General features: G+C 36.5%; 2 protein-coding genes across 3 annotated transcripts in view; one reads left to right on the top strand and one right to left on the bottom strand.

Annotated features, from left to right (window-relative positions):
- Positions 1–2,650: 2,650 nt before the first annotated feature.
- Positions 2,651–16,684, top strand: LOC139963491 (uncharacterized). Its single transcript, XM_071964307.1, has 4 exons — positions 2,651–2,805; positions 6,790–6,905; positions 7,386–7,509; positions 8,690–16,684. The coding sequence occupies exons 1-4, from the start codon at positions 2,712–2,714 to the stop codon at positions 9,448–9,450; spliced, it is 1,095 nt and encodes a 364-aa protein (XP_071820408.1). The 5' UTR covers positions 2,651–2,711; the 3' UTR covers positions 9,451–16,684.
- Positions 11,658–17,344, bottom strand: part of LOC139963492 (lysosomal thioesterase PPT2-A-like) — a 20,633-nt gene continuing 14,946 nt past the window's right edge. For both annotated transcript variants that reach the window (XM_071964309.1, XM_071964310.1), the window contains exon 9: positions 11,658–16,946. In XM_071964309.1, coding sequence (XP_071820410.1) covers positions 16,803–16,946 — 144 coding nt within the window. In that variant the 3' untranslated portion in view covers positions 11,658–16,802. The remainder of the gene's footprint in view (positions 16,947–17,344) is intronic.

The raw sequence follows: 17,344 nt of genomic DNA, 5'->3' as shown, positions 1-17,344 counted from the left end.
AGGTCTCTCAAAACATAAACCGCTCCTCTAATCACTCGTATCGCTAGTGCAAAGGACTCAGCTTAATACATCTCTATAGGTTAAAAACTGGGGAGAGGAAGAACCACATTCCAGGTGTACCTCCACTTTAAAGATCTGGTCCCGCAGCAGCCCCTGCTGTCCTTTTGCACATGATAGCATTACGTAATAGCTCCATGTTTTGCAAATGATTATGTTCCTGATTTCGCGATGAGTTTTACATAATGATCAAGTCAACAGAGTGGGAAAAACCATATGAAAATATATATATATTTTGTTATATTCAACTCCCATCATCTGAGTTGGTTTTTCATAAGGACAAAGAAGCACAGTAATTCGTATTTTCTTCAAATGAGCTGCGAAAAAATGAAAAAGTTTATCCTCGACCGTCGGGTATCGAAGTCGTAACCCGCGCCATCACAACAGGTGTCGATATTTACATTGAATGTGTCAGTGCTCACGCCATACCAGCGGCTATACACGTCCACTGCGCGAGCTACATGACTCATCGTTCAAAACAATGAATTTCCCTGTTCTGGCTGTGCTGCAGCCGTGTTTTTATTTCCTAGGAAGTAGGACGAATATTCAGAAAATCACTAGGTGCAGTCCAATCAAATTCCTGAAAAGTAGGCCACCCCTACTCTCCAGAGAACACTATTTCTGGACCTTTCTCCCTAACCTAACCCTAACCTTGATTTCGAAACAAATTTGAGAATCCCGGAAAAATTGATTAACCCCTATCCGTCCTAGGAAATAAAAGTTTGCGTGCTGCAGAATGTCGCGTTGCCGAATGTGGTGTAGCCTACGTACTAGCGATTTCGATGCGACTGTTTTGTCTTTTATTCTCCGAGTATGGACCCAGTCATACGGAGTTGATTAGAAAATATGCGCAATATATGCAACAAAGTTTTATAAACCATTAGGGTGAGTTTATGATTTTTTAGCGATACTACCTTCAACAGTTTGTGATCAAACTTTGGATTGCATGGTGAGATCCCTGATAGGAGCCAATAACGATGCTGGAACCTGTTACACTTTAATAGATAATGGGAGAAAACGAGAAGGACAAGAAAGGAGTCGGGGGTCATGCACACATTAATTCAACAAATGTAGGTTCTATTGATAGGGTTAGGCATAATATCGACAGCATGTGGTTCATATCCTCTGCAAAATTCTGCGCGTTGTTAAAATCATTACCTCAAAAATAGATATCTTCAGATCGAATTTAGCATCAAATGTGGCACCATTTTGCATCTAGCCCATCCTCCGTATGCGAAAATTTTCCATAGGGGAGGGGGCTACCCCCTCCCCTTAGACCCCTCCCCCAGGACGGCGATCCGTATCCACCTAAGTGCCCCCATCAAATGCTGGTGTCCCCCCTGTGCCCCCCCAGACTGAAAAGTCTGGTGACGCCACTGCCCCTCACACACACCCCCCCCCCCGTCCTATGCAAAGACGATGCTAGATTTGGTGGTGGGTCAAACTTGATATCAGTAGATATATGCAGACATGTCAGTAAGTTGCCACTACTCCCATCGGTTAAATTGTCGCGTTATGATGCCGCTTGTTTCAGTTTCGATGTAGCAGGCTCCTTTCATTCTCAGATCCGAGGAGCGTCAGGACACCGATGTTGTGATACAACAATATGTACGGTGCGTAAAAATATCATAATTAAACATGAACGAAATATCGCCCGCTTAATTGTTATCTACAAGTTGAAATGAGTCAAATTCAGTGTCTGCATCAGCAAGAATCTGCATGAGTAATTGATTAATTACTCGAAAGAATTAAATTCAAGATTAGTTTTGACCATTCACGAGGTGACGAGAAATATTTCAAATATCTAAGAGCTTATGGAGTTCAGTTGTTAGAGCACACAACTTTTCTTCGTTCTTTCAATGTATTCATTTTTTTTTTTACTTTCCGGTCAGTTAGATATACTTACAAGAAATATGATTTCTTTTAAGTGTACGTAGGCCTAATTTTCTTAGAGATGAGCATTATGTCAAATGATGGTTTCGTGGACGAAAATTTTCATCTCATTTTCCAGGAACGCAATAGACTGGTTTTGAATGAATGGAATGATTTGCTTATTCGCCGGATTTGTTATCGCAACAGTCGATGCCCAATTCAGACTGCATTGAACCAGGATTTAATTATGTCTAAAGCTTCTTTCTTTGTGTCTTTCAATGTCTTACAATAAATTCGAACCACATGTAGCGTAGGCTAATCGATCTTCATTCAGACATTCGGAAAGTTTACGTCAACGTGAAAGTTCTACGTCACCCAGCGTGGGACATTCCCGAATTGATCGATTTGCGCTCCGTATAATAAAGAGGGCGCGAGCAGAGCTTTGACTTCTGTTATGGCTTTTGTTCGTCTGCCTCAAACGCATGCGTGACGTCACTACTCCAAAGTTTACTACTAGTTGCGTGTGGTGACGAGGGAAGACCCCCGACTGCGGACGGTGAATCGTAACAGAGGCTTAACATGTAACGTTATACAAGAGAGTCAGCGAGTATCAGACGCAAAGAAGGTAGACTTTGAGACTGCGTACTGCTACTAGACAGGAATATTGTGATAGAAAGTCTCCTATTGATATCTTACTTGGTATTTCATGGCACACTTAAAGATTTGAGTCATGAACCGATACAAATAACAGACGACCTCTTTGATAGAAAGGATCATCGAAGATGGGTTGTGGCTCTTCGAATCATAATGGTAACGTTGTCACGCCTGATGCCAATGACGAGACGAAGACTAACCAAGAACGTCCTGATTCAAAAGGTAAGCACACCAGACTTGTGATTGTATTTTTGGTTTTGTCACGGAACTACTCCTTCAATGAACGTGAGTACCATTCATGGGGACTACTTCAGGTCACATATAACTACGGGCCTAGCTGCCCTAGCAGTATAGTCATTGTCATTTTACTATTTCACTCAACACTGAGCAATTTCATTACTCATGCACGATATTTCTCAGTCTTAAGGATGGTACTGTAACTAATCAGTTTGATATTCATTTGGTAAAAACATAAGTTGTAAAAGCTATTATGTAGTTAATGAACTAATAAATATTCTATTGTAGAATTTATTGGGTTATTTCTCATTTTCCTAACTTTGCTTACTGTGTATATACATCTGTAGCTGCAATGATAAACACTGTATTTGTTGTGTTCATTAATCAATCGCAAGTTTTATCTACAAAGCCATAACGAAAATGCCAGAAGATCCCTTAGTGAACCTAAGAAACATAAATTTTGCATTTTTAGTCTTGTTTGTGGATTATTTCACTCATTTAATGAAATTATGGAATATTGCAATATTAATCTACAAAGCTGGCCTTAACGAAATGCCAAAAATTCCATTACTGAACCTAAGAAACAAAGTTTTTGGTAAACTTAAACGTATGAGTGAATTAGTTATAGGGAAATGTTTCCTAATTACTGAAAACAAATGGGATCCAGACCTACAGGCTAGCCATATATTTCAAATATATGTTTTAATGCAAAGTAGAAATTGCTATATCACTTAATTAGGCCCAGATAGATTACGTGTTTGGTTAGCTATCAATATACGTACTCAGAGTCTCAATGTTTTATCAACATTCACAGTTTTGCAATTGAATGGTTTTTTTTATAATGAAAAAGAGCAAATTGTTTGTGTGTTCGTTAATCAAATTTTAAACACACCTTTTCAATCGCAAGTTTTATCTACAAAGCCATTACCAAAATGCCAAAAATTCCCTTAGTGAACCTAAGAATATAAATTTTTGCATTTTTAGTCATTTTTGTGGATTATTTCAAATTGCTTGTGACCCAATGACCTAGAGTCCTACTTTCTACTAACTGATCGGCTATCCAGCCCTAAGTTGGCAGCAATCTATTTATCCATTCTTTTGGTGGGGTATGTGCCAGTTAGAAATTGCAGTTACTACTGTATATACCTATAATTCAACACCATGCATGTAGGGATTCCAACCCGATTTCGTCCATGCAACTCAATTCAATTTGTTATTAAACATATTGTATTCATTTATTTCAATTATAGAATAGAGAATTATAGAATTAGCAGTTTGACCATTTTACAATGTGATACCAGCTAGGTAAATTATTCCATGCTTGCCTAGATAATTATACTTGGGCATGGCATATTTCATTTAGGTGGACACCAGGTATAGGAACCAAAGTTTTGGGGGATTTTTGAACCCACCCCCCCCTCCCCCTTCCCACTTGGATGTGCCACTGTACAAATCTGTTTGATTGAGTGTTGAATTTTGTGTCAACAAATGCAAATAGTTAAAGTTTAAATTCTGTAGTTGAGCAAGGAGAAAGCAATGGAGGAAGGGGGGGGGGGGAGGGTTTATATATAAAGGAAATGATAGTAGAGAACTATAGAGACCTTCTTATCTATAGATGGTCATTCATCTGTAGGCTACCTAATGAAATACATTCAAGTTTTTAAAGTCTAAAGTTTGAATGTGTTTTCACATATGCTCACTAGTTGTCAAATTTGTAGTCTATTAATTTCTTGTAAAACTCATTGTCACAAAAAAGATATTGACAGACCTTTATATACTATACTATGTACAAAACTAGCATATAATTGTAATAGTACTACCCAGAACTAATGCTTTGATTGAGTTGCTTGAGAAGTTACACAAACTATCAGTCTTGCATATATATAACACACATATTGGGAGGTTGCTATGGATAAGAGATACTCATTCCTTCTATCCCAATGTACACAAACTATTTCTCCCTTTTAGTAATTACTGTAGTTATGTACACTAGACAGCCTTCCTTCACTTCTGACTTTATTGTACTCAGAATTGATGAGTTGGTGTCATATTGGTCAGTCAAGTATAGCTATGTCCATGGTCCAAAGGTCATTATAGTTTCTTGTATTGATTACAAAGTAAATAAGCTTCTTGTGGGTTCAATTACTCTGTCAATCTGTGTAGCTTCACTACAGTAGATCCAGTTTCTGCACAGGGTGATTTAAGAATGACAACACTTTTAGAATTCTTGCTCTGTGGCTATATAAAACTGTAAAGGATGTATGTCCTCAGTAAAAGTCTGTGTAAATTAAAATATAATTTTTATTTAACATCACGATTAAGTCAAATAAAATTTACAGTACATTCAACATGCAGATATATCTGAACATTACTATATATTGTAGATGCTCTACTGTCATCCCTCATGGAAATACTACGTTTCTAAAAAAGTTCAACAGGTTTGGTTCCATGTATACCAGGAACAATCTTCTATAAATTACTAAAATTGTGTTTTAATGTAATTTGTGCTAATTCGTGAGAATCTTTCAATTAGTTTGGGTTTGATATGTTGCTACACACTCAAGAATTGTTCTGTGCAAAACAGTTAAACATTTTAGTAAGGAAAAACATGTTTTGTAGGGCAGGGTTTCCCCTGGGATTGCTTGGTTGAGAGGTGGTAACTGGTTTGCGACACAGGAGTCTGGGGGCACGGTTGCCCAAAAATTTTGTTAAAGATCCCACTGTCAATCATCCTAACAATAAATTAGATAAAAATGCTATGTTAAATAGGCAGAAGAAGTTTCCTTTATTGCTATAATTACAGTGCTCACAGCACATTTTTCAATGTCAGATGATGGCATAGGTTACAAAGTTGGATTGCAATCATTTCATTTTTTATTACTTCTGTGAAACAGTGAGGTGCCAGGTGGCCATGTTAGTAAACTTTATGCAAGGCGGTCGCCAAAAAAAAAAAGAGGGGCAGCCATCTCACGAAATGAATACCAGGGGAAATCCTGTCGCTGTAGGGTATAAAAAATAAAACAAGTTTCTGTGCTTTCAGTGTGTTAAAGTCAATTGTGACAATAGTTTATACTGTGATAAAATTAAATCATTGCATAATTTACGATACACATTTATAATGTTTATTACCATCTAGGAAAATGTACAACTTATATACTTCTAAAAATAAATAACAAAGTTTCAAGCCCTACGTACAGTTCTTTCTAAGACTACAGTACTTTATGTATCTACGTAGTCGGTGTGGGTAATTTTGACTGTTTTGACTCAACATTTGACTGTTTTGATACAACAAATTACAAAACTTGATTTATTTAATTAGAGCTGCCAACCTTATTTTCAAACCTGAAAACCAGTATTTTACATACAAGTTACTTTTAACCAGTATTATGCATGCATGCGAAACCAAAGAATCTTACATAATCTCTGCATGGTTCAACTTTCAAGACTACAGTACCTCAGCTCACTGGTTGATATGATATGATTAATATATTGTTTATTAAGGCAAACCAATCAACTGGAGGGCTTGTTATCAGGGAATCTCTAAGCATAATAAAGTACTGTAGGACATATTGCAATTAGTCATATTGCAAAGTTTTGTTTCTTTTTGAGGCCTTTTATTTAGATAACAGAGGATTTTGGAATTTTATATTTTAGGGAAAAATATCATAAACACCCATCTTTACCGTGATTTTCCGTACCAATTATGGAATGCCATTTCTACATATTTGGCAGATCATACACACCTGTATGTATAGACTGAAAGCAAAACACAAATATACACTGACTACGCATGTAGTTATTGCATAAATACTACAAAGTTTGTCAGTTACTAAAAATGAAGAAGACAAACTTTTCATAATCAAGTCAACCCCAGGACTTGATTTTTTCCTCTGGGTAACTGGAATATTAATTTCAGAAACATTTTATTCTTGAAAGTTAATTGATATCACTGTTCCTTCTCTCTGACAGCCCTGTCGAAACCAACACTGATGAAGGCTGACAAGTTTCTGAGTAGAGAAGAGGCTAGAGAGAGAAGACATAAAGTCTTGGAGGAAAAACAAATCAGATCACAAAATAATGCTCAGGTTTGTTATATTCGCTTAGTCTTTGAAGAAAGATCTTTTTATGTGGTAATAGATTCATACAGCCTCCTTTAAGTCCAGAAAGAATTTTTTTTTTGTCTTGGCTGGCCTCATAAATTGCCATTTTACGATGCACAAAATTCTTTTGGGGAAATTTTGAATCCTGTCACTTTTGGGTAACACTTGCCAGTGCATATTGCAACCTATAGTGCGAGTCATATTATGGTAGATGTAACCTAATAACATTTTGATAATATTTTTATCACTATTTGTAATGAATGGTATGAAAAATGGTTTAGGATAATTGACGTTTCTCAGAAAAAATAAAAGAAACAGTTTCCAATCGCCAATTGCATGGTCACTGTTTTCAATTCTTATGCAATGCCTTTTTTATGTTTGGTGCAATTAATGATTATGCATCACTCGTCCAATTTGTGACATAATTAATGGATTAAATTATGGAGTTTTGATTCTTTCATACAGGCAATTTCCGCCCAAGCGATGGTGGATCAAGAGAGACTTTCGACAAGTACGAGAAGATCTGTGCGGTCTTTCGCTAGTAACAGCACAGCAACACCACTAAGAGCAACTGAACCATCAAAGGAAGGTAAGACTATGTAATTGACTTTATGTCCCTAAAATTGTTTAGTTGTTAATAACGTGTTTTCATCCTCTTAACTAGCAATGTGGGTAGCTGAAACTGCACCGGCTATCTATATTTAAACCTCTCTCTCCCCCATACTCCCCCCTCCCCCTCCTCTTTGCTTTTGCCTGAATCTGTAACATAATGGAGAACCATAAATTATCCTCATCATATAGCAGTTAAGGTTTCTCCCCTACATTCATAAAAAATCATGTTTATCTGGTTACTACAGTAACCTCAAAAAGTAAAACCAAAATGTCACTCGATATTTCTACAAATGTCAAAAGCTGGCTTCGTCTGTGGCTAAACCTCCACAAAGCAAATTTACTGGTGTATTTATAAACTGACTTTGTGCTTTATAATGCCTTTGTGATATCTGTCAGTGTAATTATAGAGGGACTGTTTAGTCTAGTATTGACATACTGAAGTTGCTTGGAAACTGTACACCATGCACACAGTTTGTTTTTTGCTAAGTAGCTGACGCATTGCTATGTAACTGACAATTGCTGTTTACACCGAGTCCATTCCACCTGCTTTAAGAACAATGCATTGGTACAGTAAACTGTAAAGGTCAAAATTTGATCAAAACGTTAAGCTAACAACTTAAGCAGTGGTTGCATCTGTAGGTGTTCTGTCAAGCTTTGAGTTTACACACAGGTGTCGATTTTGTCTTATTGGTTGTTGTGAAATATACAGTAGTTCTACATTAATCACACTTTCATGATAATTAATTAAAATGTTCATACATAAGAGTACATCACCTACCTACCCTGGCCATATTGTACACAGCTGCAGTATACACCTCCTGTAAGATATTGTGGGTTGTATTATGATTACAAAGAATGACAAATGAGATTGAGGGATTTGTGCAAAGACTTATAATTCTATGGAAATGTGTGCACAATTTTTTTTTCCTACATGTGTTATGAAATAAAATGCTAAAATGATATTTATGTAATACCATTATTCTCATGGAGTACATTGTAATTTTGTGCCTGTTTTCCAAGATGTAGAGTTGTATTATTCTCTTAATTAGCTGGTATCATAATTTTATCATTTTAATCATAATTTTAGTTTTTGGCTTTTGTTGTAATTATTTCTAAATATTAATGCAGTCTTCTTTGTTTGTATATTTTCTTACCAGAATTTGCAGTTTCAGAGAGGGTTCCCGAGAAGGGACCCGGTGGCACTAAAAATATTCAAATCACATCTGACAAGGAAATTGGTCACCAAGCACCAGAGGTCATCGTAGAAGAATCAAAAAGTGTTATTTCTAGCGAAGATAAAGAAGGGAAATTGGATCTCGTCGTAAGAGACAAAGAACTGGTAGAAACTGACAAAGTTGGAGTAGATGAAGGGGGAGGACAGTCAGCAAATATAACTCTTTCAAAAGAGAAAAAAATGAAGGAAGGAATAAACAGTGAGTTGGGGTCAAAGGTTAATGAGAGGGAGGAGGAGGAGGAGGGAAGATCTGTGGAGGTAAGAACGATGGCTAATTTAAATACCGACGATAGTGAGAGTTTGGAATCAGATAAACAGAGCGCAGAACCTCATTCTGAGATCATAGAAAGTCAGGATAATCGGAGAGTACATGCTGGTGATACTGTTGAGGATAATTCAGAGGTTAAAACAAACTCCATGGCTGAAACTGACAAACAAGGTATAGGTCAAAGGTCTAATCATGAAACCGAGGGAGAAGTTTCAGAAAACCAAGCAGCACCTGGCCATCAAGATGTCGATGAAGGGACAATAATGGACAACGATATAGGTGAAAGGATTGTAGTAAAGGGAGAACAGAGGGAGGGTGTTCAAGAAGAGGTGTGGGATGGGTCAGATGAAGGTGTGGCAGACCTGGGTGATGGGGAAGAAGAGATGGAGAATGGGGTACATGGTGGGGCTAATTGACAAGGAACTTTTGAGTAGTATAAATTAAGGTAGTTTTCCAGAGCAGCTAAAACAATATATATTATTCAATTTTTTTACAAGTATGTTTGTGGTTAAATGGGTGTAGTAGGACTCATTCAATATTTACTATTAGGATTCAAATATAAATCTTGATATAATTGGTAAATAATTATCATAGAAAAATGTGCGTTTAGGAGACCTTTGGTATTGGTGCACTAATGTATACAAATATTCAAAATATTAACAATGAACAGAAACAATGTAAGACTTCAACCATTTCCTGTAATTGGAATACGTCATTAGGGTTCTTTGTGGTATACATTGTTTCTCTTGTCAGTACGTACAATAATGAGACCACCAAGTCAGTGGTTGTAGTAGGATGGGGGCACATTGCACAGGTTGGAGGTGGGTCGGGTGGGGCGTGAGTGGGTTAATAGAATGCAGTTCTTCCCACACGTTGATAAGGTTAAGAAACCAGGCTGTAGTGTTAGTCTAAGATTAATTAGGAGGATTATATTTCCCTTCTTTCATGCCTCATGTAGCTAGCATTGTCAGAAAGTATAACAAAACAGCATGTTGACAGCGTATTTGAGCAATTTCGGGTTTTTGTTCTGGACTGGAGGTTGGGGGGGAGGGGGGTGAGGTTCATTGGCAAAGATGAATTTGCCCTAGAATGTGGTTACAGTCTGTTCTCAACAGTCTGAAAGTGACATCAAATTATTACATTAAACTGTCTGATATTATTATATTTGCATGCTTATTTGCATAAATGTTCTCAGGTCATGCTTCTTGCCAAAGATAACAGTGAAACTGTTATATTTAAGCTGTTCATCAACTCTTTGTATTCAACTACAGAAAAGCACCTTGAGTTAAATTGAGAATTTAAATATCATCATTATTTGCCTCAGATGTGCTAGAAAGTCAAATAATGGTCGCCGAAGTTCAACTTGAACAATCAAGTTTACTACTGAACTAGCCTTGAGGTATTTTTCCTCAATAAAACATTTGTGTAAGTTAACACTCCTCAATGTCTGGAAATGATTTGGAGATTCAGGTTGAACCACACAGACTGCAGCCTTTTGTTAGCATGTTAAGAGTTGGGGCCATTACTGACACATTAGTGTTAGGAGTATTAGCTCAGTGGTTAACGCCAGTGCCTTTCAATCATATGGTCATGAGTTCGAGTCACTCCAAGATTATTGTATTTCGTCCAGTTACAGAGTTGTTGACAATTGACAATTCCAAGGGCGTAGGAACCGGGGGGGGGGGGGGGGCTGGGGAGCACCAGCCCCCCCAGTGAAAAATATGGAGGGGCAGAAGTATCATTCCGCCCCCCCGATTCGCAAGTCAGAAAACCCCTTTTTCATTTCCAAATGAGAAAAAATTCTCATTTGGAGCACAGAATTGCATCTAAGGCCAGGTAAAAATGCAAAATTATATTCAAAATGGAGTGGGTGGGTTGAAGTGTGCTATATTGCACCAAATTGCATCTGAGGCCACCTGGAAATGCTAAAAAGTTCCAAAGGGGAGGGGGACACCCCCTCCCCTTAAACCCCTCCCCCAGGCCGACCATCAGTCTTCAGCCCCCCCACTCAAAAGTACCTTCCTACACCGCTGGACAATTCATAATCATGGATGTTAAATATGAATCTAAGAGACTGAATTCGGTCAGCTTGCGGCTTTGATAGCCAATGATGGCTTCTTCGCGAGTTCCTGCTTGCAGGAGGATCTAAAATACATACATACATTGGTGTTTAAAGAATTATGTGTTTCTATATTATTTAGAAACAGTAATCTAGTACTTGTTGCACTACCTCATGGACAGTGCTAGGGCCGATATACCAAGGTTTGTTTTTAAGCCACTTCAAAGCATCCATTAAATTGGAAAATTTTATTTATTGTTTCTTTATTTATGGTCAATGTTTATGCCATCTTCATTAATGCAACTCACATAGAATGAAAGATTAATGTGTCTAGGAAAAGACACAATCATCACAGATTTATAAAATACATGCTATCTATGAATATTATATTTTTCATGTTTATTCTTTTCTTTGAGTTTTTGTTTTGATCATGTTCTGTTTTAAACATTACAGTGTCAAGAAAAGGGCATGCATAGGTAAAACCAATACCAATTTTCAGAGAAGGGGTAGAGGTGAATCTGGTGTTGGACTGACAATTTTCAGAGAAAATGGAACAAATGACGATTATTATGCTTTGCTTGTATTTCTCAAAAGTGTAAAATAACAATGAAAGCAGTTAACTGCATAATCATATTAAAGTGTGTATTGCTGAACCCCAAATATAAATGAAAGATCTAAAATAATTTTTTTACATTCTTTTGATTGATATAGAAAATATTTACATACATGAGCTCATTTGTTCGTAATTTCTACAAACAAGGAAATATAAAGTACTTTAACACCTTTTGTGGAAGCATTTCAGCTTTCACTGATTAGTCTGCAGATTGGCAAAGATACCTATGTAGAACATAAGTTACTCCATAACTATTCTCAGTGTCTGTATTATAGCACTGTACTGTACTGAAAGAAAGAAATGATGCAGCATTAGTCTTGCATTCATGGACTGATTAATTACCATTCATAGATTGGTTGCACTTCCACATAGATGCATTCATGCACTGATTACTTACCATTCATTGATTGGTTGCACTTCCACATAGATGCATTAATGCACTGAGTAATTAACATTCATTGATTGGTTGCACTTCCACATAGATGCATTCATGCACTGATTAATTAACATTCATTGATTGGTTGCACTTCCAAAAAAGTTGCATTAATGCACTGAGTAATTAACATTCATTGATTGGTTGCACTTCCACATAGATGCATTCATGCACTGATTAACTACCATTCATTGATTGGGTGCTGTAAAATGGGATTATCTGCTAAAGCATCCGTTCCTATAGCAATATTTCGTAATGGATAATGGAAGCCATAAATGATACATTTGGACAATTATGCAAAGCTGTAAAGAAGTAGCTAACACCACCTACTTGTGAATACCTTCATTGACCTTTGATCCCTACACCTATTCCAGACCTCGTATCCTACATAGCCTGTAGAGAGTGTTATAACTTAAAGAAATATTTGGCAAGACACAAATAACTTCTTAAGTAATCAAAGTTAAAAAAATGTATCTTTAAATGCTGTTGGAACAAATTCTGCTGGAAGCTCACATGTGATATTGATTTTTAACTGTTAAAGATGGCTTATACCTCAAGAAACAAAATGCTTGATTTCTATTGTTTTGTTTTTTACCTCTTTGATATTGCAGTATTAATATACTGCTCATGGAGATACACAATTTGAAGGTTTTTCACAATTTGAAATCTTTGGTACCATTTGTTTGCTATACCATACTTAGTGTGTGATGAATGTCACTATCATTAGAACCTCATATCAGACAGTAGGTTAAGCTAGTATCCACTTTTCGGTGACATACTATTCTTCCCGAATCCATCACAGATGGACACTCTTTGGTGGTTCTCTTTGGGTTACACTGCTTGTTAAATTATTGACCTGTATTATGTTTCATAAAACCTCATTTAAAATCACTATATGCATAATCCCATTTTGAAGTCTCCACTTATTCATTGTTGTCTGTCTTCATTTGCAACATAAGAAAGATTGCATAAACTCTTTCTCTAAGATGTAACCTTTACTTTTGCTTCATCTTGATAATAAGCAAGTTCTGCAGTACTATAGATCAAACCACCCAAGGTCACCAAACAGATAAAAACACTACGGTCGCCATCACCTCACAAAGACGGTAGCATCTACAGCTGAAACTACACGTCAAGGTATGTGTCTGTAGTTACAGTAGCATCTACAGCAGAAACTACACAACAAAGTCTGTGTCTGTAGTTATGGAAGCATCTTCAGCTGAAACTACACAACAAGGTCTGTGTCTGTAGTTATGGTAGCATCTACAGCTGAAACTACAGGACAAAGCCTGTGTCTGTAGTTATGGTAGCATCTACAGCTGAAACTACACAACAAAGTCTGTGTCTGTAGTTACGGTAGCATGTACAGCTGAAACTACACAACAAAGTCTGTGTCTGTACTTATGGTAGCATCTTCAGCTGAAACTACACAAGAAGGTCTGTGTCTGTAGTTATGGTAGCATCTACAGCTGAAACTACACAACAAAGTCTGTGTCTGTAGTTACGGTAGCATGTACAGCTGAAACTACACAACAAAGTCTGTGTCTGTACTTATGGTAGCATCTTCAGCTGAAACTACACAAGAAGGTCTGTGTCTGTAGTTATGGTAGCATCTACAGCTGAAACTACACAACAAAGTCTGTGTCTGTAGTTACGGTAGCATGTACAGCTGAAACTACACAAGGTCTGTGTATTTAGTTACGGTAGAATCTACGAATGAAACTACACAACAAAGTCTGTGTCTGTAGTTACGGTAGCATGTACAGCTGAAACTACACAACAAAGTCTGTGTCTGTACTTATGGTAGCATCTTCAGCTGAAACTACACAAGAAGGTCTGTGTCTGTAGTTATGGTAGCATCTACAGCTGAAACTACACAACAAAGTCTGTGTCTGTAGTTACGGTAGCATGTACAGCTGAAACTACACAACAAAGTCTGTGTCTGTACTTATGGTAGCATCTTCAGCTGAAACTACACAAGAAGGTCTGTGTCTGTAGTTATGGTAGCATCTACAGCTGAAACTACACAACAAAGTCTGTGTCTGTAGTTACGGTAGCATGTACAGCTGAAACTACACAAGAAGGTCTGTGTCTTTAGTTACGGTAGAATCTACGAATGAAACTACACAACAAAGTCCGTGTCTGTAGTTAGTTTTGTAATAAGTATTAGCATATTCAAAAAATGGTCCAGACTGTAAATCACTACTGACATTCTGACTTATTTAAATCAGTATGAACCCAGCTAGGGGTGATGTTGAACTTCAAATAACGAAAGTAATAATAGCAAAATAAATAATTCATATAAAACTAAAACTGCAACAAACGAAGCATATACAGTATATGATAATATAAAACAATGAGAGAGCACACAGTTCTCATTAATACTCATTTGCCAGTGCAAAAAGAGACTAATGGTTTATTATGTAATTTGCCTTTTTCATACCTGTGATGTTAATCACATACCTGTGATGTTAATCAAGTAATTCCTTGGAATAATTTAGAAGGTAACAACCCATAGGAATATAATTGCAATATTTTAACATTTTAATTTGATAATTTTAATTTTCTTGAGGAGAGAGGGGTGGGGTGAGGTGGCTGAAGGGAATTGGGGGGTGAGGGAGTAGTCTATTAATAAGTGTTCACTTTAATAAGCTGAATAAGGATAATTTAAGTTAAAAACTGATCACCTCCTATTTTCCTTATTGGTTTAAACCAAAACATTCATAAATACTGTCTTTGAAAAAATATTTCTTCATGTACCACAGACGCAATACTGTCCCTGAAAGTAATTTTCGGTGTACTGTTCCTCCCTATGTAGAAAAATGTTGACATAATTCAAACTTGCATATTGTTATTAGGTAGCTAATAAATCATAAATATAGGAATGAAAAACAATAACATTGGAAATATACAACAAAAAACAAAATAAATATGCAAAATATAAAATGAATATTCATCAGCAGCTGGTAGTCCATGATTCATGGTGAGTAGTAACATGTTAGTGAATAATGGGAAGTTGTACAAATATACATATATATGAAGACAGCAAAATTATAAATTCTTAGAGATGTTTTTTTTCCCCGCTTTTGTATACAGAATGAAGTCTACAGTCTCTGATGATACTGCCACAGAACATTCTGCATTGCTATCAAGTTTCAATAATTGAATAAATTATATTCTTGTTCCACACATGAAATTATAATATTCCAGTTTTAAACAAAAGTATCTATCTTAATTACAGACACTATTTCTTTTTTGTTTCTATCGCAGCATTTTTGGGGTTCATATTTCATCTAATCTGAGCTCACTTTCTCCTCTCTACGTGATAATTATTCACTAACTGTAACAATTTTGTGAAAGAAGAGCAACCCTGTGGCAATATTTCAATTCCATGATTCAAAAAATAATATTATGATAATATGTCTACATGGGATACCTTTAACTTAGTGTTCCTCTCTGACTTGCTCTCACTGGGTATCTACAGTTATTTTACCCCCTCCACCCGCCTTCCCTCCCCCCTGTTACTTGTCAGAATGCGGCGGATTATCTAACACCCCAATGATTTCCATCAAGATAGGTTAGATACTATTCATGGTGACCATCTACTCCTCATCCTATCAGTAAATATTTCCATTTTGTCTGCCCAAATTTGTTCACTTCTGTTTAATATCCATTCAAGGTACAACAATCACTCATTGTTTGATTGCCATTGTTGTTTGTAAGTCATTGTTGTTTGTAAGTCATTGGTGTTTGTAAGTCATAACTTTACAAGTCCTCTATAAGATGATACCACACGTTATTGGAATTTCATACTCTGTAGCACTTTGCAAAAGAAACAAGTTATAAGTTATAAAATCATGAGTCAAATTTCCAAAAGATACTCGAAACCTAGAAGTGATTTTTCATGTTTACACATTCCTCGCATGGTTCAATAGGCCAAAAAAAAAAGGAAAAAAAGTGCAGCAAAGATATCTCATTTCCATGGAATTGACCTAGGCAGGATCCAGAGGTCCATCTTCTGAAACTCTTTTTGGCACTAAAATATCAGCAGAAAAAGTTATTTGGCCTAACACAAGGTGAATAGTGAAAAGATTTAGCAGGGCTCGCTAGCCTAAATTTGTAACATTTACCAATTTTTTTCTGATAAATGTGGATTGAGTGATAATTTCATTAACCTAAGTAGCTTGTCTCTGGGGCACCTCTTCCGAGAAATCCTAAATCCACTGCTGACTTTTAAAGTCTGTATGCAAATTCTTAACTTTGCAGGAATGTTTCTTTGGCTTCAGAGAGTGAATTAGCAAGACTTTACATTGTCGAGGAATCAAGTGACTTTTATCTATTATTTACATCTAGAAGTTTTAATGACCGATTATAGTTTGTGCATGTGAATTCAAAAAAAAAAAAATGACAGAGTCTATTACTAATTTCTTTTAAAAGTGTCCTAATTGCTTTAAAAAGGGAAATATTTCTCCAAAATCAATTTTTGTCATGATTTCATTTGAGTATAGGAAGATTTCAATTATTCTTCATCATAATTATATTAAAGAAATAATCACGCTTTTAATATAATTACAAGCTGCAGCAAGTATTAAGGTTTAAAACATATTTTTTGCACGACACATTAAAAAAATAACTCTGTGTTTTTGGCAATCCCGAGTACAGCTCACCCAAGCCAAGGTTCGATGCAATTGTCAAATACGGTTTGATTTGAGTGCCAATGTGTGTGCTCAACACCGCTCATGATGCATTTCTGCAGGGCACCTCTCTTGTGTAGTGTCTGCAGCCCAAAATAATCTTCTTTGTAAACCTGAATAACAAAATGCAAGGTAAATTAACAACACATGAACTGTACAGCAAAGACCATATAGGTTGACATCGTTTCACATACAATTCAAAGTAATTTGGTACATATCATGTACTTATATATGTTATTCTTATGACCTGACTGAAATATCAAAATTAAGTGCATCCAGGTGTATGAATGGGGACCAGCAAGATCAACTGTCAGTCGGATGCAGTGTAGCTGCTGCCATGTGGAGGGATTGTGGTCTACATTTGGCCGGTTATCGTTTGACCGGGGTACATTGTGGTGTGCCTTGGGCACCGTTATCGGTGTAAGATGTCTGCGATTAATAAATCCTCAATATTATCATTATATCAAATTCATGTCCCTACAAACTCTCTCTCTCTCCAGGGAATAATTAG

Source organism: Apostichopus japonicus, chromosome 22, assembly GCF_037975245.1.
Source record: "Apostichopus japonicus isolate 1M-3 chromosome 22, ASM3797524v1, whole genome shotgun sequence".
NCBI classification, from domain to species: domain Eukaryota; kingdom Metazoa; phylum Echinodermata; class Holothuroidea; order Aspidochirotida; family Stichopodidae; genus Apostichopus; species Apostichopus japonicus.
This window is presented reverse-complemented; position numbering and strand designations above follow the sequence as displayed.

Excerpts from the sequence above, each read along its gene's own strand:
- LOC139963491 (XM_071964307.1), top strand. The coding sequence starts at position 2,712 with ATGGGTTGTGGCTCTTCGAATCATAATGGTAACGTTGTCACGCCTGAT. Across the intron at positions 2,806-6,789 it reads AGAACGTCCTGATTCAAAAG|CCCTGTCGAAACCAACACTG; the intron begins GTAAGCACACCA and ends TCTCTCTGACAG. Across the intron at positions 6,906-7,385 it reads GATCACAAAATAATGCTCAG|GCAATTTCCGCCCAAGCGAT; the intron begins GTTTGTTATATT and ends TCTTTCATACAG.